Source organism: Strongylocentrotus purpuratus, unplaced genomic scaffold (genome assembly GCF_000002235.5).
Source record: "Strongylocentrotus purpuratus isolate Spur 01 unplaced genomic scaffold, Spur_5.0 spur5_scaffold_4, whole genome shotgun sequence".
Lineage (NCBI taxonomy): Eukaryota > Metazoa > Echinodermata > Echinoidea > Camarodonta > Strongylocentrotidae > Strongylocentrotus > Strongylocentrotus purpuratus.
In genome coordinates this window covers 34,655,944-34,683,191 of record NW_022145610.1, presented here as the reverse complement: position 1 = coordinate 34,683,191, position 27,248 = coordinate 34,655,944, and the positions used below count along the sequence as shown (strand labels likewise).

Sequence of the window (27,248 nt, the reverse complement as noted above, 5' to 3'; positions counted from 1 at the left end):
CTGTTAGGTAGTCAGAGACTTGGTTCGAGTAATGCAAATATAGTACATTCGTTGGATTAAAGTCACTTGAGAAGTTAAGAAATATCATATCAATATGATAGCATAGTAATTTTGTACAAGATTAAAATCATGATAAAATGTAAGATACATTGTAAGTGCATTTGGTAATACCTGTACATAGTTTCCTCTGAATTCAATAAAATTTCTGATAAATAGTAGAGTATGTTGAGTACTGAATATCAAATATATGAATGTGACATACACTGGGGCACTGTCATCAAAAGAATTGTCCAACATTGATCCAAATTTCCCAATTCCTCATTAAGTTACAATTAGGTTATTTAGGTTGGGAGTCGATGGTTAAAATTGATATCAATTTAGTATATTATACGATGTAAATTTGGAGCTCTACCTAAATGCATGATCTAAATATGTGTATATGTCTGCGTGTGTGTGGGTGTGTGTGGGTGTGTGTTGGGGGGGGGGGGGGAAGGGGCAGGACAAGCCAAGATATATGTCTATGATCAAATGTGCTGTACTTGGGGGGGGGGGGCACCAGAATTTAGCAGTTTCACATTTCTACATTGTACATGTGTATGTGAGTGTAGTAATTAGGGAAAATGTTGGGATATTGCAGCGCAACCCGAGATTGTACTGCACTGTACGTCTTTTAGAGTGTAACATATGTAGCACTGAATTATCTTGTTTTCAATGTTTAAGACATTTAAGTGATGTAGGAGGGGGTGGGGGCTGTACCTATATAAAACACCTGGGTGGGGAGAGGCATGTCTGATTGAAATGCCTCATCAAAGGATGCAAGGCCATGGCAGGAATTATAAACTAATCTGATTGTGTTTTTATTGGGGAAAACAGCATGTAAGCGACTACAATTACTCCCGGGATATCAAAATTAAGAATGCAATAGTTGGCAAAATCAGATAGAAATCAAATCCTGAAATCAAAAGTAATATTCCTCTATCACAGATGAGAAGTTTGAAGGTCCTGCCTGACTTCATAGCCAGATGAAGTCAACACCAAACTGAAAGAGCTTCATATCTATTAAAAGAAATGTTCACAATTATAATGATTGTTTAGAAACAAATCAGTTTAGATTATCTCAAAATCTGATATTTGCATAAAAAGATGTGTGGGGTAAGGTCACGGAAAGATAATAATAAGATACAACCCCCCCCCCCCACATGAAGATTTGTCATCCTACATAAAGTGTAGTGAGATAATTTTGCCAACATGGTTGTTTGTTTCTTGTATAAAATGCAGGCATTTCATGATGACATATGAGTATTAGAGTCTTCATTTTCCAAAAGCTTGGTGATTTTTGAAATAATTTTGTTGATTCTGCCTTTACCCCAATATCCTCATTAACCCATAATACTCCATTACTACAAACCTCAGTGGTATAGAATGTACTAGAATTTGCAAGATAAAAAGTAGTTCCAGTCCAAGAACTCATTCACAGATCAGTCATGGTTTCTTTTCAAAAGAAAATAATTTCATTTATCACTTGACTGCCCTCCGTTAGCTTCTTACAAAACCAAACTTTTTCCTTTACTAGCCAATAAAGAACGAACATTTTTCGGCGCAGGGCTCCATTTCGCTATCAATAACTATCTTCATCTCAAAACAATAAAATTCTATTTCAAGTCGGCTTCTTGGCTCAAAGTCAAGATGGTTGTATATCCTTCTGCACATCAGTATAGACACATATCTTTCACAAGAGACAAGTCATGAAAATAATCTGTAGATTGAATAACAGATACAGTCGATGTAACATGATGGTACACTGTACGTCAGCAATTAAATACTTCAATTCGTCCAAATATTGTCCCTATGAAGGTTACAGCCTTGCCTTGTTTAACTCAACATGCATGTATACCACTACAGTTTTTAATTCTTACACAAATCAAACAGTGCGTTAGAGTAGAGTAAAGTTCCTTCTTCCTTACATTTGAATGTCAGCATCTCAACAGGTACGTAGGTCTGGATGAGATAGCTCTTTAAGACAGCCATACCGATTGTAAAACAAAGATTGCAAATCAAAGCTTTCATTGGTCAGCATTCACCTTACCCCGCACTTGGCATAGCTCTTTGTCATTACTCACTATAGCTCACCCCCTGGCAAAGATTTGATTTTCATTCAATATGTATTTCCAGTGGGTTCCATCCCATGTTATCTCAGGCTTAGGATCCAACAGGTACAATCCGTACAAGGTAAGCCTCATGTCAATAATAATAATATTACGCTTTTATATCGTGCTTAATACAATGTCTCTAAGCACTTTACAGATATACTATTACCACGGTCATTGGATTCAGTGCTTGCCCACACACACTGTGTGCACATTCTCCACTCCCAGGGGAGCATTCCAGCCAGGCGTTACTTGACGCTCAAAAACTGTTTGACTAACAATGTCAAGCATTTACCCTGTTGATACTGGGTGGAACAACCATATTCAAAGCCAAATGCCTAGCTGCAACAAGAGGATTACCTCTGACAATTCAATAAGCAAAAATCAATTGTATTTTTGGCTTCCAACCGACCAAGGTGGTCAACATCCAACCTCACCAACCAAAGGAGGTTTCACAGCTAGATCTAGTTTGGATTGATCAGCGGCTGGTCTACCATAAAGGTACAACGGTCATCTTCATCAGGAACATCTCTAAGAGTGCCCAAGAGAGGGCGCCCTATAGTTTGGTGTCCACGTTGGACCCTGTGGGTTCTTGGAACTGGGTCTTGGGTTGAGTATTCTTTGGTTTGACCCTCCTGCTGCTGAACTTCCTCCTTGGAGGCATGGGGGAGGGCGTCTTGGGACCACCGGCTGGGCGGATGATGAAACTAAGAAGAGAGAAAGTTTATTCAAATTAAAGACTTGCAGATTACTAATATTCAGCCAAACCTGTCTATAGCGACCGCCAAAGGGAAACACAAAAAGTGGCCTTTGTAGACAGGTTCCTTAAGAACATGTCTCAATGAGAAACCATTTTCAAGGGAAACCAAAAATGTGGTCCTTGTAGACAGGTGGTCACTAAAGCAGGTTTGACTGTACATAGTTTATAAAATAAAATATAAGCTGTAATTGTATTCATCACATACATTTGATCATTCAAAAGTCTGTCTGAGGTTTGTCTGACATATATCGTAAAGTGGATACCATCCACAGAAATGTTGAATGGAACAAAAGTCATTAACTAATTCAAGCTCAGAGTTAAAATTTGGAATCGATGAGAACAAAGGGCCTTCATTTTTACATCCTATCAGAGATTCAGCTGATCATTCTAAACAGTCTAAATGTGAGCAGGCAGAATACTCACACAATATTGACTATATGTACCACTGGATTTCAAATAATTAGTTAATGAAAACACAGGACCTGCATTTTTTGAGGGACAGACACTTCAGCTCTTATTAAAACATTCTATGGAGAGATGGTACTTCTGAAAATCATGTCATCTACCTTCATTTTGGTTTCAAAGTTTAAACTGGATTGCTGAGAAAACAGAATTTTCTTTCTACATCCTACCTGAAGGAAGGATCAGTGTTTTCCAAAGAGATTATCATGTTTTAAGGCATCGTTTAACAATGTTAAATCTGAGATGTAAGGCCCTATGTGTTATCAGTGTCTGTGATATGGTGTAATATTGAAGCCCTAAAAGAAATCGCGCTTCAAAATGATCATGAAGTGCCTGAAAAAAGTAAAAATCTTTGAGTGACCGGTTCTACCATACTCATTTTCCCCAATAGACTATAGTGTTATAAAAACTGTTAGGAAAATGAAAAAAAGATTTCCACTCATAAATATCTTGATAATCAGACAAGCTTGTAGAAGTCATGGGATTCCTGACTGACCTAAAGGTTTATAATTATGATTGCAGCATGAGCTAAATCCAGGATTTTGTTTCAGAATCTGAGGCAATGTTACCTAGTCACTTTAAGAGTAAGCTAGGGTCTACTTACATAATGTCATCCACTTCCAGTTTGGTTTCGAAGCTTGGATTGATGAGAACGTAAGACACCTTGTTTCTCTTGTCGCTCACTTCACTATCTGTATATACAAGAAAACAAGCATAGTCATCTTAAGAATCAAGAGCTTTATTATTTCATATACCATTTGTTCTCATCAAGATAAGTCTCTTAATCTTATATCTTTATGACCCATAATATTAATCATGTGTGACGATTATAATTATTTAACCCTCACAGTGCTATTCAAAATCGTGTACAAACATTTTCAAAACACAATTTGGGGTGATAAATTAGGTTCAGTTTTATGTTAACTAGGTTACATAATATCTCACTTTGCAATTCATGACCTATCATTAATGTTAAAAAAAACACAAGTTTAAGTTTACTAAGTCCAAACATATTAGAAACAATATAAATATCATTGAGGTTAAATCACAGTACTATAAAGTTTAAGAAACTGACCATATTCCTCCGGTGGGATATCCATCTTCTTCATCTTCTGTCTGACGAGATGAGCAATCTCTTTCCTCTCTTCTGATTGGCCAGACGATAAACTATCATCATCTTCTATGGTGACTGATAACTAATAATAAAACATGAAAAAAGGGAAAGTTTAATCCTAAATGATTTGTGTTTTGTAACAATGATGTGCAAGAATAAACATAAAGAGAAATACACTGTAGTAACTTACTGGAACACCAACACTCAATCTTTGTGTCTTCTGACATAGATTTCCCCATACATATAAGCTAGTTTAACATTAAAAAGAATTGAATACTGTTTGTTATTTGTTGTATAAACCAGGAGAACATTTGCACACCCTGTTTTCTCTGCAAATTTCTGATGAGCAAGATGAGAAATGTTAGCAGGACAAAGCTTAAGTGACATATAAAAAATGCAGCCAATTTTACGAAGTCATCATTTTGTTTGTTCTTTACTTATTGAGAAAAAAATTGATTTTAGAAGAGTAGAATGAACATTTGTTGATAATGAGGAGGATAGAGAGGGTGCCAATGACAGTGAAGTGATTACTGTGTCAATGTATATGATTGTAATAGGGTACTCTATGCACTGCCCAAGTAAGGATATGTTTTGCTAGCTTAGATAATTAATGTGAAACATTGCCTACTGGAACTGTGTTGTTCCTGGAATAAGTCCTTTGGAATGACAGAATTCAGTAGTCAATGGGTTAAATAAGATCCACGAATAGAAGAAAAAGTATGACATAACACTGTACACATGATTTATTTGTCTAATTCCATTTTGTTGATAGGTAAACTTGCAGAGCAGACCAGTAAAGAATGTGATACTGCCAATTTCGTTGGGCACAAACCATAGATATCTATTAGTTTTAAGTATACTGCAAGCAGAGATAGTAATCAAATACATGTAGAAATTGAGAATCATCTAGATAGTCGAAGTGCCTTGACACACTTTCAAGCAGAAATTTGAAATGATTGTAAAAGGAAACAATGTAGGTCCAGAAGTTAAAACGATACTGCACTAATGAACATTCTGCCCTAGCATATTGTTTATTGAACAGCGCCATCTCATGGTCAAGTTGGCAACAGTGCTTACTCAAAACCTAATTTCCACTTCGCAGACAGTAGAATAAATGTGAGGACCAACAGCGCAGCTTGGGAAGCAGCGAGTTATTGGATCCATAGTGCTACAGCTGACCTGAGATGTCACCAGAGGGGATCTTGTGAGTAAACTTCTTGACATATCCATACGCCTGCATATGCAGTTTTATGTTCTTTATTTTCTTCCTACTCCCTATCTCTTAGCACATATAATGCTGGGTGAAGCTTTTTTTTTATACATCCTAGCTGCACACAAATTAACTTTAAGAAAGGCACATTTATCATCATATTTATATATTATAAAGAGGTAGTAGACGTGACAGAGGTGATGATCCACACACATAAGAGCAGTTTAAGTTTGGGACTTTTCTGCATAGGGTGTTTGATGTGGACTTAGAATGGGATGAATGGAAACAGGAAATGATTACTTTAAAATACACGGTGCGGAATGTACATGTAACTAGGCTATAGCCTGGCAGAGCGATGAAAGTCTAGCACTTGCTACATGTAAAACAGTGGTCCAGTAAAGAAGAATTACAGAGGATATGAACTGTATTTGCATAGGTTACCATATTGTTTTGGCATATGTATGGATTTCTAGGTTAATCAATGTACATCTATGCATGTCTTTCTTTGTGGGGAACATCAATACTCACCATATTTGCCTGCCGCATGGACCAGTATGAAGGCTTGGACTTGTAATAAATGTAGGTTATGGTGATAGGATGAATGTCATGTTTGTACATAGGTGAATATCTGAGTTATGTACAAGATAATTCATAAGTATTCTGATCCTGAACATGTACCCATGTCAAATTGTTATCAATACGCTGTTGAACCTGCATTGTAAGGTGAACTCCCTTTCTAAAGTGGATTAATTTTGCTCTGTAAGTTGATTTTCTCTTTAGATATCTCATCTGAGAGATACGATCAATGATGCATGTAAAGCAAATGTGTACAATAAAAGTGCCATTTTAATGAGCACTAATTTAGAACATAACTGAAGGATATTTTACAAATCAGACGATTACAGTGTTGTTGCAACTGGATCATTGCAGCTTATTACAAAGATTTACACACCAATATCTTGCAAGAAGCCTCCTGTCTTTCATTATTAAATTGGGGTGAATCATATAATTCCTTGTTGTCATGAATTTTGATATATCAATGTCAAGAAAAGACCACCTCACCAAACCTCAGCCTTGAAAGCTAGAAAAGAAATGAAATCCACTTTCCAACTGGTTCAATCTATACACTGTGCATTACCTAGACTGGTTTAAAAGACTCACCTCTGATTTGTTATCGGATTGGTTGTGTGTTTTGTAGACTCCAATGGGTATCTCATGGGTCGTTGAACACAGCTTCTGATACAGTCTGCCATAGGTTCGGATCCACATATCTTCATGCGTTATCCTCAACTGTAAAGACATACAATGAAAACATCTTAAGCATCAATCATCTTAAGTTGATCATACATGTTTTCCATGACAGACTACGGACAAATGTCATCGTCATCATCATCATCTTCATCATCATCATCTTCATCATCATCACATTAATCCTCACAGAGACATACAGCCTGAGCTTATAGTCTAACCCCAAGAGGTGTCTTGTGAAACTGATCATGTATTTTTTTAAGAGGAACTGGTAGAGGAGCGTATCATCATCATCATTGTCGTCATCACCACCATCATCATCACTATCATAATCATCATCATCATCATCACTATCATCATCATCATCATCATCATCATCATCACCACCAACACTATCATCCTCATCATCATCACCATCATCATCCTCATCAATATCACCACCACCACCACCACCATCATCATCATTCTCGTCATCATCATCACCACCACCACCACCATCATCATCATAATCACCGCCACCCCCGCCGCCGCCACCACCACCACCTCTCTATCCCTTACCTCACACAGATAGCCTGATCCAGGAGCCTGATCTAACCCTAGGAGCTGTCTGGTGAAACTGATCATGTATTCCTTGACGAACGACTGGTAGAGAAGGGTATCGAGCATGCTGGCACTGAACACATTACCCGCAGAGAAAGGCAAGCGGAACATGTAGGAGATGTTGGACCCCTTCTCCTTCTCTTTCTGTAATACAAGCAATACATGATTGTCATGGCAACTGTCAACATAAGAATGAAATTGACAAACTGGCAAGCATAAACTGCAATGACTTAACAGTTTACCCAAAAGACTTACAAATAAAACCTCTTTAATATCTGCAGCAGAACAGTTTTATATCAGGTTTTAGTCAATTGGTATGTTACTATTCTACTCTGAATACTGACAATGGGCGAATAGTATGACTACCAATTCCAGCAAATGTCCTACATTTCAACTGTAATCTTCATATTCATTTAATGTTTACACTTTACAGAGTTCATTGGTTATGACTGTAGTAATGTGTATAATTGAGACTAATATCTGAATTGAAACTGACAATGGTAAAGTGTTACCATTGATTGTAATTTGCATTTGTAAAGTGCATTGTGAGGGCCTACAATCCTGAAATGCGCTATGCAATAGAAGATCTTATTTGTATTATTATTTATTATTCATAATTGATGTTTATATACCTTCTGTTTTTCAGCCATTCTGAGTGCGTAGGAGTCTTTAGCTCTGAATTGCATGAACCTCATATTGGACGGATGAGTTAATTCTGTGATGATGCTGATGTGAGGAAATAGTCTAAAACAAAAAGAAAAACCCCAAATAAACAGAAGAGGAATAATCCTCAATAAAATACAACACAGGTAGCTTCTAGCATTGAAAACATATAGCGCTTTGAGCATTTAATTAAAATGGATAATGGCGCTATATAAATCTCATGTATTATTATTATTATTTATTTGAATCAATGATAGATGTACAGAATACAAAATAGTATAACAAATATTGTATAGAGAGAAAGAGAGGGAGAAAGAGAGAGAGAGAGAGAGAGAGAAAGATGGAGGGAGAGAGAGAGAGAGAGAGAAAGAAAGAGAAAGGAGAGAGAGAGAGAGAGAGAGAACATGTGATACAACTTTCAATCCTTAACTGAAACACACATATGTGCTCTTTTTAACCTTTACATTGTTGTAGGCAATTATACTGATCATTTTTGGACTAACAAGAGCTGATATTTCTACTTGATATTCAAACAGGATTCATGAATGTTGAATCTATACATCATACTGTTTTTGTCAATATAAATTGTAAAAAAAGAACACAATTACAAACATTTCACAATACTTTACTTGTGGTACAAGCCTGATTTCATAAAATGTGTTATCAATAGCAAATGCTAAACTTCTATGACAAATTTGTTCTTAGCCATGCAAATCTCGCGATTTTCAGTAGTATAACAGTTATTGTAACTTGTTATCAATACTAAGTTTTATGAAATAGGGCCCAGTTTTGTATATTTGGTGGTGCAATCAGGCATAATAACACAGTTTCTCTTGTAGCTAATATATGTAAATGTCTAGGGAAGGGGGCGGGGAATACCTTAAACAATATAACTAGATAGATAACATAATAGAGACAATTAGACTTACTTGAAGAGGTATTGAGCAGCTACAATCTGGTTTGCATCTGCCATGTAGTCTTCCTCAGCTAGTTTAGATGATTCCTTGTCGACGACCACCACGGTGTCTGACTGAAGGATACCAGCACGAAGGAGGTCATCAAGGCTAAACATACAAACACAAATATCAAGGATTGTATCTTTGGGTTACTCATACAAATATTACATTACATGTATTAATTGGCACAGCTAGCTACAGGGATGGGATGGGGGGGGGGCACATGCTTTCCAAACAAATGGCAAAAAAGGGAAAAAGGGAGTGGGGAAAGGAAACATAAAAAGAATACATTGTGCCCCTTCCTACAACTGCCCATAATTAATGACCTTGTAAATTTGCCTTTCATCCAGAGTTTGACCAATTGCCTCTTCCCCCTCCCCCTCTTCCAATGATGTCAATGCCCCTTTAATGTTTGGAGCCAGGTTATGTTTGAAAGCTTTTTCTGTGGTCAAATTTTGAATACACTTGTTCTAGAATGTTGGAAAGGGCATTGGCAAGATTAAGCAAGAAATAGCAATTAGTGTGCTAAAGGTACATTAATATGATACTGAACTATACTATTACTATATCTTACTAGCTATATATTTTTCTTGGCAAAATATAGGAGGTGCAACGGCTTAGTGGTAGAGCTATGGTCTTGTAACCGGGAAGTACCAGATTCCAAATCAAGTCAAGTTTCAAGTTTATTTGTTTCACCTTTTACAAAACAGAATTCACATAAATGACAAAATTGTAACATAATTTGAAATATACTCAAAGTATGACATTATATAATCAAGTCTTTGTAAAGACGTCAAAATTAACCGTTTTAAATGGTAGGTTATACAGGCTGAAAGGTGAGGAACCTATTAAGTCAATGCGCTTGTGCCCTTTTGGTAAGGCATTAATCCTCATTACCAGGTACGTCCCTCAGATAGGACTCAAAGTCATCTGTCCCCTGGTTGCTTACTTACAAGCATATACATGCTTTCCCAGGTAAACAATCTTCAAGCATCATTATCATCGTCATCATTTTCATAAATATTTTTGTGAATGAAATAAGCATAACGTGATTTAAAGAATGAAAGGGATCCATTGCAGGAAAACATTTCTAAATACTGGTATTAATTGATATCATACCTTTCAATTGTGCCAATCATATAGTACACCATAGGGAATGCTGCTATGGACTCAAGGAAACATGTATCAGGTCTGAAATGAAAGAAAAGACATTGAGAATGTCATGTATGAGTCCCTATTCATCATCACTTTCACATTTACCTTATAAGGCATTTCCAACAGTTGCACAAACATAACTTTAAACAATGGATTGCTATTTTTTTCACTTTTTTCTTGTTAACTATTCTCAATTCTACTATTGTATGCAAATTCTTGGGACAAAATCAAGGAAAACTTTTGATGTACATTTTACAGCAGTGGTTAGGAAAAAAAATTAAATATTCAAAATGTCACAATGCCACAAGGGTTCAAACTCAAAATATCAGTTAAAACCCTTAATCATTCATAATTGATAATTTTATACTCTGTAATAAAAATCCTCCTAATCACCTTTTCTCAACTAGAATGACGATAGGCTTGAGAGTGTGTTTGGGTCTCCAGTGCGCCCTCAGGGGTACGATGAAGTCAACCATACCCAACGCAGCATACTCTACCGCTAGGATGATGCAGTTGTTGGGCCAGTTATACTCCGCAGCATGCCTCCAGCTCGAATGGTCGCATGGCTGAAGAAAAATGGGTTGCATTGGATTTGATTCATTTGAAAATATAAATTTGAAATAAAAGTGAGAATAGTATTGTAATAAAGAAATGATGATAATGATGATAATGTAATTTGGGGGACAGTTATACTGCGCTGCATGCCTCCAGCTCGAATAATCACATGGCTGAAGAAAAAATTGGGTTGCAATTGATTAAAATTTATATAATTTGAAGTATACATGAAAACAGGTACCAAAAAGTCCATCATAACCTTGAGGTTGACAATAAGAACCAAATTTGAGAGAGTCTGAGACATTGAAGACACTGATCTTCCAATAAATGCTTTGTCAACAATAACTCCATGGTCAAATGAATTTTAAACTTTGGCCCTTTACAAAAACAACAAAAAATCCCAATCGAATTCATGATCTTGAGCCGAGTCTTTGGACCTTATAATCTTTGACACAATAAAGGCCAATTCAGATGTCCATTCAGAAAATGCTGGAATATCCCTTTATTTGTCACAGCAGGAAACCTTAAATGACCCCTATATTCCCATGCTGTCTAGATTGGATATCAATTTGATATAGATGTATTAATACGTGTATCTTTTTGCAACCACTACATTGCAAGTGCAATTACTCTAGTAAAACCCTTTGATATCTAGATTAGATGTAGATGTATTACATACATGTACATGCTTCTGAGAAAGATTGTGGCTGTTCCTGTTCGATTAACTTCATCAAAGGACTAAAAATATATATCTCTGCTAGGGTTGAATTCCTTGTGTAAAATTATAATGATTGATACATATTGATATCTAGATGAGATGTAGATGTGTTATACTGATCTTCAGGGGTGATAGTGAGCACTAGAAAAAAAAAGTTGGCTGTACCTGTTCAATATCCTTCATCAAAACCCATTGATATCTCTGTTATAATTGAATTGCCTGTGCAAAATTACAATGATTGATACATATTGATATCTAGATGAGATGTAGATGTGTTAAAAGGATCTTATCAGTTTGCCTGTAAAATTACATCAGGACACACTAGGACAGTTTACTAACATATCCAAATTGTATGCATAATTTAAAACAAAAGGTTGTTCTTGAATTTTGCCAAGGCTTGCCCTACATAGCAACAAGTAACATATGCAGTCTAGATTCTGAGTATTGCAGTTTATTCTTTAATAACAGTTTCATGGAATAACTCATCACTAGGTCCCCAGGAAAGAAACATCCATAAATTTGAATATGTTAGTAAACCGGTCCTTTCTAAGGGTGTTTATTGTTCTTTACCTGATCAATTTCTAGACAGCAGAGCTTCTTTGGTTGAGAGAGAAGATGACAGCATCCTGGCTGGTAACCAATGAATGGAATCAGAGGTGGTGTTCCTTTGGTCCACCTGAAATGCACACATATGGAAACAAATAAAAAAGTAAGAAAACCACAATTCAATGTTTGGTAGCAATGAGTTTAATTTTTGGTACATGTAGGGCATATAAATAATATTGAACATAATCAGGACAAGAATCATTCTATGATGCAAAGTGAAGTGCGCATTATAGTCCGAAAAATGTATTTAAAAAAAATAATTTCATAAAATAATATAATCTTATCTAATGTATTTTCATGAGGAAATGGCAATTTTACAATTTTTTTTGCTGACTCACTTCTGCTGCTTTCAAAATTTGGAAAATAGAAAGTTGGTAATCAGGCACGAGCCATCAGCCCCCCCCCCCCCCCCCCCGATGAAAATGTTCCCCCACACCTCTGCTGTTGCAGATTGATTTATGCATCAGACTGAAGTATATCTAATAAAACACTTTTCTTCCATATTTTTCTTCTCATATCCTTTTAGAATTAAACTTCTTTTCTTCTGTGAAAACTTACGGATCTTCTTCATCCCACACAGACACATCCTCCGTTTCTATGGCCACCTGCTTCTGTGCCTGGAGAGGCCTGTCATCCCTCAGCTGGTCATCTTCTGGGTCGGACGACATCATCTCCAGGACCGGCATGATAGAGGGGCGTCGTCCCTCCCTCCCTCTGGGCATCGGGGGTGCACACTCGTCATCATCCATCACCCTGGTGGTGAAGGTCCCTCCGTCGTCTCCGCCCCCTGGCGGCATCAGGTGGTTACGATCCATGGCTTGGTCCATTGAGCTACGAGGGGGGATTTCAACCCTCAGTCCACCTGAGGGAACAGAGAACAGACAAAATCAAGATAATTATCTAATGCTTCCAAACATGAACATACATTGTATATGTACATCACAATATTAAAAATAAGCATCGAACACAATATTTCAAGCAAGAAATAAAATAAAACCGGCAACTTTTTAGCATTTGCCCCTTGAAAGCCTTCACAAAGCTTACTCTAAAAGAAAGAATGGAAAGAAGACAATTTTCTCTTCACTCTCCTTTACACTTTACGATTTTTCTTTGTTAGATACTTTCCAACAAGCTTTTAAAAACAATTTCAGATGGATTTATACAAAAAGTAAACCTCTTTCATATTTCAATTTTAAAAATTAAACAGATTTCAAAGGAAAAGTTTGACATGTAGACAATCTAACCTGATGTGCCCCGCCCAGATGAGGGCTCAAGCTTATTCTTTGGTTCTGAGGCAGATGAGGTTGACGATGGTGATGTGGCTGTACCACTAGCGCTGTTACTCGACCTTGTGCTTCCAAAATGATGCAACTCCAATGCCATAGAACCTAGATAGACGAGAAAGCATTTGTTATTTCATTGTTTAATGCAGTTTAAATCCTGCACAGTACAGATTCCTGCAAACTGTGGGAAACCAATTTCAATCAATTTGCTTGAAAATTCATCAAGATTTTCTGAGCATTCGAGAAAAGTCCAATACATCATTTTTATAGAAATACTGACACGATTTCAAAATAACAATTTGAATCATCAACATAATTAGCTTTATATTAAATTCAAATAATCATATTACAACCATTCAAATAACTTTGACTTTACAAATAACTGTAGATTTCTTTTACAGTACTAAATGTTATATCTTCTTCAACTTCTTCTGAGTACATATAGATCCAATAGATTATCATGATATCAAACTGAGCAAAGATTTATTCTTTGATTCAAAATTTATCACACAAACAAGCAAGTTAAAATCAAATATCGGCCTTACCAACACTAGCGATTGCGCTCTCAATGCGAGATGTGCCCGTGCCATTGCTGTCGTAGGCATTGCTTGGTGATTTATCCATCTTGTTCTCTTTGCCGTCGTTATCTTCGTTAGGATGGTTGAGGATGAAGGTGGAGTTCTCCTCCGGGGAGATGTTCATGTAGAAGCAGATATCAGACACCCTCATGATGTGACGAGGGCCAGGGTTGAGCTGAATCTTAGCAATCTCCTCCTGCTTCTTAATCCCGACCAGCGAGACACCGTACCTGGCAAGGAAAATTGGTCGAGAGTTCATTTATTTCATTTGTCTGATTCAATATCATGAGCGTACAATTTGCATCATACAATTACAGTTTTACAATGAGTGTTGGAATATTACAGTAAAGGAAATGGAATGGGGATACCTCATATACAGCAATACTGGCAAACAGAGTCCCTTTTAAGAGAAACATAAATACATATTTTTTCTTTTTGCTTCTACATGAAAAAGAATTGCACAGCTTATATGTTCAAAATTGGTAGAAATATTGCATGATTTTATTAAATTAATCTTATCTATGAAGGGGGGGGGGAAAGAAGAATATTGTTTGTTGATTTATCAGGGAATGCATTTCTTTTATTAAATGACTAGTTATGGCCTAGTTTACATCAAAATTTATTCATTTGTTCTTATTTCACACACAAAGCATCTTGAGAAAAATAGCAATCAAAGTACAAAACTAGTGTTGCCCAAATTGAAAATGAAAAGCCAAATTGTAGATTCCTTTTAGTATTCTCGTTTCTGGATTAGCGACATAATGAACAAATTTGACTACGATAGACTTACTTCTTGTGCGCATGGAACGATGCGTAGGTGAAGCTTTTGCCCTCGTATTCATTGAAGAATTTGCTGTTGCCAAGGACGATGTGATAGACCTCGTTACCAGAGCAACGACCGTATGTGCGCTGCCACTGAGAATGGGAGTCACAGCCTTCCCTGGAAGATAAAGCAATATAGAATCTGTTTTAACCCTTTGCTTACTGGAAACGGGTGGTCCCTGTGTTAAGCCTATGGGACCTTGATAACTCAGTAGTCAGTGGGTTAAGACAAGACTCAATAACTTATGATTAAAGTATAACAAGATACCAATGATTCAAAGGGTAATACATATTGTCAGTTTTAAAAGTAGCAATGACTATTGATGCTCCATGGGGTATTTTAGTATGAGAGGGTTAGCAGCACCCAATAACTGAATGCAAGATGGATTCTAATCCATAAACATGTTGAATACAATTTGATTAACATGTAGGTGCAATACACAATTTCCATAGATCCAAGTCTGAGAGGTCTCTGCCATAGATCATTGTGTTATTCATGAAACAAACAAAAAAATACCCCCTTCCCCAATACCCAAAATGATGTTTATACTACATATACAATTGTAATACGTTATGACTAACTCCGAAATCATATTTATCATCATAACTTGAAGGATTATGCCAAAGATTTCTAAGAGATTGTCACCAGCCATATGATCTTTCCTTCTTGTGCGAACCCCTGAATTGACTTTATAATTAGCATCTAGACTGATTGATTGATTGATTGATTTTTATTCGACAAGCTTCCAACATACAACAATATACAATAATAACAGATCAAAAAAAGTCAGCTTGAACAGGATAACCCACGAAAGCTCGAGAGCTTATTTCCAGTGGGGTCCCTTACAGACATGTATAAAATTAATAAGTTAAGATAGTAATATTTACAGACAGATAAGAAAATTAAAAGAACTACTTATTAAAGATAATAATAATAATAACAACATTAAACTGATGATAGAAATGATATCAAGTACAAGAAGAAAAAGAAGAAGGAGAAGAAGAAAAAGAGGAGAAGGAAGAAGAGGAAAATAATGATGAATTTGTAGAATTTCTATAACGTACGAAAACATAAGTATATACAACATGAAAAAGTATGAACCGACAGAAGAATAAAAATTTCAATCATATAACATGTCATTCACTTCTCTTGTCTGACTGTCAAGTATTAGGTATTCCTTTAATTTCCTCTTAAAATGATCATAGTTTCCTATTTCTTTTACACCATTGGGAAGGGAATTCCAATGTTTTATGGCATTGTAATAAAACGAATTTCCAATACTACCTACTCTTTCTGGTAAGTTAAAGTTGAATCGTCTATTTCTTGTATTATAATCATGTACGTCAGTAACAAGATCGAAGTTGGATCGAATATAATGATTCGACCTAGTATGATATATTTTATGCACATGATGCAATACGAGTTGTTTTGATCTTTGGTCGACTTCAAGAAAACCAGCTTTAGAAAGTTCGCTGTAGCCAACATGAGTTCTTGGACCAGAACAGTTGATAAATCTCACCATTTTGTTCTGTATAATCTTCAACTTCTTTTGATCTGACTTGTTTATGTTACTATACCATGCAGGGTTAGCATAGTCAAATAAACATTGAATAAGAGCAAAACAGAGTGTACGTCTTGCTTTTAAATCCATACAACTTTGATATCTGTACAAAAATTTCAGACGAGAATTTGCTTTTTTTACAACTGATTCTACTAAAGATGAAAATGAAATTGCGCTAGCCAACTCAATGCCTAAATACTTCACAGACTCTTTTCTCTTGATTGCTTGATTATTGTGTGTCACTTTGAATTCAAATGACTTTTTAGAACTACTTTTAGAACAAAATAAAATGCTTTCTGTTTTTCCCAAGTGTAAAGAAAGCTTATTATCAGTCATCCAATCGACACACGTAGACAGCTGTTCACTGAGCTTTTCCTCAACATATTTAGGATCAGGATTTGAATAGAGTAGTACGCTGTCATCTGCGTACAATAATAGTTTGAAGTCTTTTATACAAATACACATATCATTTATATAACTTGAAAATAGAATTGGGCCTAAAATGCTTCCCTGAGGAACACCGCAAGTTATAGGCATTAGTTTGGAACGAATATCATGAATGGCCACTACTTGGTGCCGATTAGATAAGTAGGATCTAAACCAATCTAAACTTGCCTTATCAAAACCCATTAGTTGTAACTTCTTCAATAAGACGCAATGATTAACTGTATCAAAAGCTTTTTGCAGATCAAGGAGCACCATACCAACAAAGCGCCCTTGGGAAGTTTCTCTCCTCAAATAATCAGTCAAATGAATTAGACATGTTTCAGTCGAATAATCATGTCGAAAACCAGATTGAAATTCATAAATTATATCATTTTCTTTGAAGTATCTTTCAATTTGAACACAGACCGATTTTTCTAGAATCTTTGATGCTACGCTTAAAACACTAATAGGTCTATAGTTGCTAACATCAGTTTTATCTTTCTTTTTATAAAGTGGAGTCACTTTTGCTATTTTCATATCCTCTGGAAAAGTACTCGTCAAGATAGATAGATTCATTAAGTAACTTAGAGGCTTAAATAAAACCTTCGCACCATCTTTTAGAAATTTAGCTGGAATCAAGTCTAACCCAGTACTTTTTGATACATTCAACTTACGTAACTCTTTGAAAACAAATTGTTCACTGATTGGTAATAACTCGAAGCTGTTTTCACGTACACCTTTTCTTTCGTAATACAGTCAAACCTGTCTTCAGTGACTGCCCAAGGGAACACAAAAAGTGGTCTCTGTAGACTGGTAGTCACTAAAGCAGGTTTGACTTTATACTTGTTAGTTGTATCTAACGGATTTGAAACGGGCGATACTTACACTCCTCTGGAGGTATGGATGAGAAGGGTAACAAAGGTAGAGGTCCCGGGACACAGACAGTTATTGGCTAGGAGGGCATACTTGAACTGGTCCTCACACACCACATGGTCTGAATGGGGTAAGGGGAGAAAGAGAGAGAGGGAGGGGAGGAAGGAGGAAAAGAGAGAGAGAGAGAGAGAAAGAGAGAGAAAAGAGAGAGAGAGAGATACATACAAGAATACCAAAGGCAAGGAGACAAAAAGAAATAGAAGAAGGTGAAAGAGAAGAACAAGTTAAGGATGATCGGAACAGAAAGGAGGGGACAGAGGGAGAGGAATAACACAGATTTAGTTTTGATTTCAACAGAATGAAAGGGATGCAAATATCATCAAGAAATATACTAAACATATATATCAAATTTAACAACTTTCTTGGCTTATTGAAAATTTTAGCCTTGCATCCTGTTTCTGAATGTCAAAGAAAGCAAAGTGTATTGAAACCCAGATGCCATTTCCGCATCAATAATAAAGTAGCTTAGTCAAATGTAGTGATACAAAAAAGATACATCCAAAATGCAAAAAGGCATAATAGTTAGTGATGTTTGTTACTTAAAAGTTCTTTATGTGAGATATTTGAATGAAAGTTTACTGAGGTAACATTAAGCTTCATTGAGATGGTACATATATCTACCAGCTCCTTATCCTAACAATGTGATTCTACCTCTGTAGGCCTGTCCTCATCAGCTTGAGTTTGCCAAATAACCGCTATTTCAGACTCTGGATATTATCCCGAAGCTCGAAATTGCGTCTTCACCAGACCGATACGCTCATCACAAACTAGCTCGGAAGGGCGAAAATTAGCCCACTATTTCCCAAATAGCGGGATATTTTGGGAACAAGACCAAGATTTCTCAGGACATTTTCTTGACCAAACATCCCGCTAATTGCAACTACTGGCTGATGAAGACGCAAATTAACTGGTTAGTATCTGATCAGGATAGTTAAAATAGCAGGTTATTTGGCAATCTCGAGCTGATGAAAACAGGCCTTGTGTGACAACGTTATGATTTTCGAAAATTACGCATTCTGAACATGTCTTTACGTGCCAGTAAATTTCGCTACGTTACCTAAACTAAATGTATTTATATGTAGCTCTCAGCAAAACAAACACCATTGATCAATCCAAAACACCTACCTGCAAACTGGACATGAAATCTGTTGTCTGGTTTGAGAATCTGAATGTACTGAGGGACATCAGGTGCAAAATCCTTGACGGCCCAGGTTCTTAGAATCGTCTGCTGATCCTACAAAAGTGAACATCAGCAAAGAAAGGGTAACTCATCTCTCTCTGGAGCCAGAAGGGAGTATATACATTGTTTACTTTGACCCTTCAGGCTCTGAACAGATGATAAGTACAGTTAAGAATGCCCGTTATCATGCAACATTCTCTTTCAAAGAAAGAAGAAAATATAATGCAAAATAAATGAACAAAAATAGCACATTGAATGTGTAGGGTAGTTTGGTTCATTAGCTTTGAAATACATTAAGCAAAGAAAAAAAAGAAAAAGAAGAAAAGAAAAAGAAAAAAAGTATAAAGAATGCCTCACAAGCCGAAAGCTTGTAATAAACTTGTAAAGTACAGCTACGTCTCACGTTCCTAGACCTTTTTCTTCACGCCTATATATATATACAAATATAGAAAACCAGTGATTATACAATACCGAAGAAAATAGAGATGAAAATCCAAAACGTTGCAAATGTTTATAGGTGATATTAATACTTATTAATAGCTCATTTTAATCATTTATTTTAGGAACATGCTGTGAAGTAACTTGAAAAGGCCTATGAAAGCCTTGCGATTAAGTTTCCAGATTCAGCACATTAATTTTGTTGCTGAATATTTGGTGTTCATATTTTGTTTACATTTTGCATTGTATTTGATCAAACATTTCTATTGTCATAATTTTCTAACTAATATAAAGGTAAGAGAGAAAAGGCTAACACTTATAGAAGGAAAATTCTAGTCTATTTCAAAGCTTGCTATGTGAAGTTCAGACAATGTTTGAATTTGGTACATATTATCAAAGATTAGTCTTTGTCTGACCCGCACCGTTTTTATTACCTGTGATAAGAAAATTTTCTCATATTTTGATACGGCACTTATACAAGCAAGTATGATACTTAAAATATTTGGTATCATGAATGTTGATACATGTACAGATAGGAAGATCAATTAACGTTAAGCAATGACATCATGCTCAAGCTCGAAGTAGGGTGATCGTGACTATGAGGAGATAGTTGGAGATCAAGAACTAATAAATTGCACTCTTTTGTAAACAGTTAGCTCAGTAAAATGTCTGACTCAACATCCATGGAATAATAGATATTGAATTAAAATGAATATGAAATGGTATTCATGACTTTTTCTATCATACATCAATATGTACTAGCAAATATTTACAAAAGATGAAATATGAATCTAACAGTATGCATGCACTTGACAGACAGGTGATTCTTTGACATGCATCTCACTTACTTACGATAATGTTCTGTTTTAATAGTGCTTACATGATGACAATCTAATGTATATATCACAAGTATATATTCACAGTCAAATGAGTTATGCATGCCCACACTGCTTCTTATATCTGTTCTAATCAAATATGCTACAACAGTCAACCTTGCAATTCTTCCAAACTTAAAACCTTTGTATAAAGTACATACATGTCCACATGTATCATAACTCCCTCCCTCCCACTCCAAACTATTGCACACACACACTGCACACAAATCCATCATATGTTCAAGAATTGACAGATAAAAGAATAATAGAACAGGGAGCACCAGCACAGGATTGTAGTACATTCTTAAAAACTTTCCTTCAATTTTGAGCATTGTTGAGTTGACACACCTGGTTTATGGTTCAAGTTTACAAAACATGAAAAATTGGGAAATGAAAATTGGGGGGGGGGGGTGGGGTATTGGACTGTCCTTGATATTGACATGATAGGGAATGATTGGACACATACCTTGGTTTTAATAACTAAACCTTGTAGTGGAATGAAGTGGAGGAATGACTATACAAGGAGAACACAAAAATGATACTGTCCTTTGGCAGTTAAAATATGAATGATGAAGACAGGGAAAAGTTCCTATACTTTGGTCTTGAATGGATACCTAAGGTAATAACTGTGGTCTTGAATGGATACATAAGGTTAAAACTGTGGCCTTGAATGGATACATAAGGTCATAACTGTGGCTTTGAATGGATACATAAGGTTAAAACTGTGGCCTTGAATGGATACATAAGGTAATAACTGTGGTCTTGAATGGATACATAAGGTCATAACCGTGGCCTTGAATGGATACATAAGGTTATAACTATGGTCTTGAATATATACATAAGGTTAAAACTATGGTCTTGAATAGATACATAAGGTTATAACTGTGGCCTTGAATGGATACATAAGGTTATATCTGTGTGGTACAGGTTACCTTAGAAGTTTATAACTCTGAGGTAGGGGACAGCATGACTGAAGTAGAAAAGAATACTTCAGTTTGGAAGGTAAAGGAAGCTAATGATCTCATATGATTCAAGTACACTGGGTGGTGTAGATTAATTGAAACTTGATATTGGAGTATGAGGATGCTACATGTACATAAGAATACTGTGTTACTGTGGTATTCACAAGGTTAGAGATGCAAATACACGTACAGGTAGAACAAATATGTCATTATATACATCGGCCATATATGGTTTGATATCCAGTATGAATTCATTGACTTAACTCTAGTAGGACAGGTAAAGGTACTACACAATTTCAGGATACTCTACTTTGATACTCAGTGATTTAAGGATTCAAACAGTGGATTTGCTCATAAATTTATATATATTTTTCAAGATTTGAATGAACCTCACTGAATCCTTTACACATGGTATAACCTTAACTCTGAAAGGGTATAAGGGTACTGTGCTAAGGGTTCAGATTAAGAATTTTCCGACAATTTATCTTCCAAGATATGAATCCACCTGACTAAATCATTAAGATGGGGTTTTACAAAACCAAGGAAGGCTACAAAGATCCACGCTTTAGTAATTAAAGGTTTAAGGATGTAGATAGGACATTTGTTTTCTAAGAATTTTTTTCTTTTATGGTTTGAATGCACCAGAGTGATCCTTAAGAAGGTGTTTATTACAAAACTTGGGAAGGGTACATGGATATCACTATGAACATGACGGACAAAGAAAGAGGACAAAATATACAGTTCCTCATTCTACCCTTAACAATTGCTGTGGTAGACAAAGGAACACCCCTTCACTGCTATTATGTAAAAATGTGTAGAACAGGTGTCACATGCATATTCACCTTTTCTACACATTTTAACATATCATGTTCATAGTGTATTGTACTTTTGATACTTTGAACGTTAAGGGAAACAGATTGATCAGGAATTTGATTAAAGTTGTCTTGGTGTAAATACACCTGACTGAATCCTGAATACAGGGTAAAACATAAAGCTTGGTAATTAAGCCGTGCTTTGGTAATCAGAGGGTTAGGGATGCAGATAGCAGATGTTCTTACACATTTGTCTCGCATGGTATGGCTGGCTTGTTTGCCTGTCGGACCACACAAACCTTTCAGCAAATCCTGCAAAGGCATAAGAGCGCACAATGTGCATGAGAATTTAACGTGGTAGAAAAGAAGAAGGTAGAGAGGAAGAGTGTGATTGCGAGAAGGAAGGGGCTTAAAACGGCATCCAGGGGTTAATAGGCGAGTGAAGATAGAAAGGTAGGTTGGGTAGAAGCAGGTGCATAAAAATCATTGTGAATAATCAAGAGGAAGGGAAAAATATTGATATAACTCTTTGAGTGCTTTGGTCTACCAATTAAACTAACAGTGGACTGCCGAAGTAGACTTTTGTCACACATACACCTGTACAAGTTCACTTAAATAATGTGTCAGCAGAAAGTTTCAATTTGCCGTAAACAAAGAGGTAAAGACAGAGAGGAAGAAATTTGTAATAAGCAAAAGTTAGAGATAAGGATAACTTTGATTTAATGTGTGGGAGCAATGTGGGGAGAGAGATATAAAGAGGGAAAGAGAGGGAGGGTTGGGAGGAACCAGAGATACATAATATAAAGATAACTAATACAGAGGCCGTGTTGACGGTATGAAATTCATTTGGAAAATCTAAAACCAAAAGAAAAACATATATATGTCCAGATGTAGAAGAAACAGGAAGAATAAACATATCTCCTTACATAATCACAAATAGGAATTCAGCTTTAAATCTAACCATTAAAACAGGAGATATTAAAAGCGTTTTATCATTTACTCAAATGCATTCCAAATATAACTAAAGGAATTCAGCAATATTCAATAAAATAAATTTATTAAGGAAGAAGACAAAATTATTATTATTTAAAACAAACCACAAGTGCCCTAATTTGACAGGCATCATTATATGCTTATAAGTCTGCATACTTTAAATCAATTGTGTCTAAAAAGAAATATATTAATGTGCAAAATATGCAAGACTAAGGTGCATTGGTAAGGGCATAACAGCAAAGGGGAGAATTGGGGTGTACCTAGGGACTGAATTTCTTTTAGAAACAAAATGTCTGAAATATGGAGGTACCGGTATACCAAATTTTTTAATAAAGGTTTTAAAGAGAGAGAGAGTGGCTATGTATTATCTACTATTTCCTAAACTCACTGGACTAAAAATGTACTCCAATTAAAGGATACATCTTTACGATATCAATGTTAATAATGAAATGAAACCTGTTACTTTGGGAAATTACAGCCCTTGAGCAGTATTTTTGTCTCATCAAGCATTAAAAAGAAAGAAAATCATTTACTGTATCATGCTAATCCAAAGCTACCTCATATACATCTGTACCAGGAGAAGAGTATGATAATCTTCAATCTTCACATGTCATCCCCAAGTTTCATATTATTTGAATTAACCTTCAATGGATTAACATGATTAATCTGATAGTCTGCTGAGCTTCTTAATCTATTTGCTACAGGAACTGGGTGGTTCCCTTATTAAGTCTATACGAAGGAGAGAATCCAGTAGTCAATGGTTTTAGGACAATTTTCTGTCACATTCACACCTCAAGGTCTAGTTACCACACAACATCCTGGTAGTAATGTGCAGTCATTCTCAAATTACCTCACACTGTACATCAGAAACACTCATCAGTTATTGAAGTCTTATCATGGCAATTCAGTACATTAGCATTACTTATGATAAGCGACATTCAGCATAAATATATCTCAGACCAATTCTCATGAATGAGATTTTATGGGCTAGTTTATGAGGTTGATTCTTTGTTTCATGGTTCTGTTTAGCATGCTTATCTTCCAATGCGTATAAGCCTACATTTTGTTTTTATAATAGAAAAATGAAACAACTATTCTTGGACCAAACATTTAGCAGATCTACTCCATCAGAAGCATTGAAAGAAAGTAAACCCATTGCCTACAGGAACCGAGTGGTCCCTGTATTAAGCAAATGAGGTTGAGAAAATTCAGTAGTCAAGGGGTTAAGAGTGGCACGATGCGTTAGTATGAAAACTAGTCTACAGAAACATGCAGTAGGAATTGGCAAGGAAGAATTAGCATGACCCATGCAAAATGGTCTTATTTGAGCAGCTCAAAAACTTTAATTCAGCAAAAGAAATCATACAAATTGACATTTGCGATGGTTATAAGGGTGACTGACGTTTAAAATGAAATTGATCTACATGAATCTTACTATAGAAATAACAGTAAATATTCACTGATCAATCTTTCTTTCACTGTAAACCATGGAATATCAATCTAACCATTCAATTTCATCAATTTTCTATAATCTGTTGGGGAAATATTGTATTAATATTTTAGCTTTCGCATAAATAAATCATATTGATTTCTCCTCACTACATTGTCATATATTTGAAGAGTTTAGTTTTTTGAAAAATGAGTTTTTATGATAGTTTTATTAACCATCCTTAACAGCAATAATACACAGTGGAAGTTTTTGAACCCCCCTTCTGTAAACTGCCTATCCCTTTTGAAGAAAAAGAAATGTATAGATTTAATAAACATGTTTAGTTAATCATCAAATGTAATCCCTACACACCCATTCTCTCTAAATCTAAATACTTTAATGCATGAAATTATGAATTTACAAAGAACACAGAATGCACCATTACGAAAGCAGAATGAAGAAGTGAACTAAAATTCTAATTAATGTGGCACAAATTATCAAAGCAGTAGCACTTACTGCTTCGCATCTGTCCATAAAATTCCTCGGAGACAAAATAAAACAGGCCTCAGCATCATCCATCCTGTAAAAAAAACACAACAATAACAATTAATCTCTGTGTGCTTTTATGAGCCAATAATAAAAAAAACATACAATAAGACCTTACTTTGTACATGTGTATTCTTCTCCGTATAACAGATGACTAAAAAAATGTCAAAACTGTACTTTTTACCTTATCTTTGATATGTCTGCTATACACTCTCATCCTCAGCAATATCTTATATATCTCTCTCTCTATCTCTCACCCTCTCTTAATTTCTCCCCCTCTGCCTTTCTCTCTCTCTCTCTCTCTCTCTCATACTGTTTCTGGATCGCCGTGCTGTCTGTTCCGTACTATTTTCCCTCCCAACATCTCTTTTATATTTCCCTCCAGCCCTTTTGTTCTCTCTTCTCTCTTAGTTTGAACGATCTTTTCATATATGTCTTATATGATTGTGGAATAGATCTAAGCAACTGTTACCTGTTTAGCAAATTTTATCAATTTGTAAATAGGTGTACACTGATTTATTTAGGAAATTCATTCACTGTGTTGATATGTCTTAACACGATTTGCTGGATAATTTTACCGTAGTTTATTTATGTTTGTATAATTATCTATGTTTTTACGCAATGTACACAATTCTGCAATTCAGCCATCTGGCTGCAAATGAATTTTCAATGAAACCATTACCATTACTAAAACAAGCCACTTCCATGTATGATAAGTTGCAACATTTAATGCTAGGGGTACATTTTTCCCTTTAGGCATACTTGTATAAAGATATTAAACACAAAAGAGCTTTACTAGCTTAAAGGCTGAAAAATTATCCTCCATTAGAGTGAAGATAGGTTTTCTAGAGACTTGATTTGCAGACCAAAAGATTATCTCCCATTAGAGGTAAGAAAGGGTTGCTAGGGTAACAAGCCTCTTGCATGAATGATTAAGTTGCAACATTTAATCATAGGGGGTACATTTTTCCTTCAGGCATACTTGTATAAACCTAACACCAACGAGCTTTACTTTGCAGACTGAAAAATTATCCTCTACTAGCATGGAGACTTCTAGAGACTTACATTCAAGGACCTACAGATAAGTTAATATTGAAGAAGACTGCCTTGCAGACCAAAAGATTATCTCCAATTAGAGGGAAGAAAGGGTTACTAGAGTCACAAATTAAAAGACTGACATTCAGTTGAAGGATTCATGTTTAAATGAGAATGAATGTTATGAAAATGTCAACATTCATCTCATCCCTCTAAATAAAAATCTTGTGTCTTGCTGAGCATTTAATGGTTCCTGAAGATCCAGAGTCTAGCTGGCAAAAAGCATTTTTCTTGACATATTATTTATATCAAACAATTATTTTGGGGTTATAAAAAACACCATACTTGGATGCTGTAGAAAACAGTTGATGTAATTTTGGTTGCTTCCAAAATCCTGACTCTGAAGGACATGTACACGCCAAAACATAATACTGTGTCTCAAGTGAATAAGCCTTTATGAAAACAGAATCCACTACTCGATACCTACCTTGGATAGCGGGCTAGAAAAACAAAAACACTAACATTTTCTCATCTGAAAAATCAGCTCGCTTGACAATTTGGTGTAATCCTGGACAATGGCCTCTAGCCTCCCCGGTTGTCATGTGATCAAGTTAGCGAGAAACCATGGCAACCCAGAGTCCCACATTGTCACATGACACCTATCTTCTATCCTGTTAAATGTCATTGGGTTTTATTTCAAGGATTGCAAAAAGCATTTGATGGATAGAGTTTCCCTAGAATCACATAGCTGATCTCCCTGGTGTTTTTCCAAGGTTCCCAGATATCTCTTTTTGTTATTAAAAAATATTCTTATGATTGTAGAAGAGATTCTTACAGCAAAATAGCAATTTCCTTTGCAACAGGAAGCGAAATCTGAATGACGAAATATTTTCTGATCAAAACAAGAATTTGGCATTTCCCAATATTTCATAAATGCACTTCAGATTTCTTACAAGCCTCATTTTGCAGAAAAAATGCCCCAAGCATTTTGAATATGATGCTAAGATGGAAAAAGTCATCATGATCATTCACTTACAATAAGCTTGAGGCAGAGAAGAGCAATATCCATTTGCAAAATTAATTACACTCATTTATTTCACAACAACTAATGTATTTTTATAGCAAAGGCTTCAAGCTTATTTTTCAGTTTCAGTTTTTGTGGGTGAAAAAATATTGGAGA

The 27,248-nt window shown here is 35.7% G+C and overlaps 1 protein-coding gene across 1 annotated transcript in view; it reads right to left on the bottom strand.

Moving 5' to 3' along the window:
• Window positions 1–2,321: 2,321 nt before the first annotated feature.
• Window positions 2,322–27,248, bottom strand: part of LOC100893563 (potassium channel subfamily T member 1) — a 73,518-nt gene continuing 48,591 nt past the window's right edge. The window contains exons 13-29 of the mRNA XM_030997721.1: window positions 25,004–25,067; window positions 18,924–19,032; window positions 17,751–17,859; window positions 14,846–14,995; window positions 14,023–14,285; window positions 13,439–13,582; window positions 12,753–13,056; window positions 12,159–12,264; window positions 10,709–10,881; window positions 10,280–10,351; window positions 9,134–9,268; window positions 8,174–8,285; window positions 7,500–7,685; window positions 6,855–6,983; window positions 4,445–4,565; window positions 3,974–4,061; window positions 2,322–2,854 (exon numbers count right to left, since the gene is read on the bottom strand). Of these exons, the coding sequence (XP_030853581.1) occupies window positions 2,704–2,854; window positions 3,974–4,061; window positions 4,445–4,565; window positions 6,855–6,983; window positions 7,500–7,685; window positions 8,174–8,285; window positions 9,134–9,268; window positions 10,280–10,351; window positions 10,709–10,881; window positions 12,159–12,264; window positions 12,753–13,056; window positions 13,439–13,582; window positions 14,023–14,285; window positions 14,846–14,995; window positions 17,751–17,859; window positions 18,924–19,032; window positions 25,004–25,067 (2,416 nt within the window). The 3' untranslated portion in view covers window positions 2,322–2,703. The remainder of the gene's footprint in view (window positions 2,855–3,973; window positions 4,062–4,444; window positions 4,566–6,854; window positions 6,984–7,499; window positions 7,686–8,173; window positions 8,286–9,133; window positions 9,269–10,279; window positions 10,352–10,708; window positions 10,882–12,158; window positions 12,265–12,752; window positions 13,057–13,438; window positions 13,583–14,022; window positions 14,286–14,845; window positions 14,996–17,750; window positions 17,860–18,923; window positions 19,033–25,003; window positions 25,068–27,248) is intronic.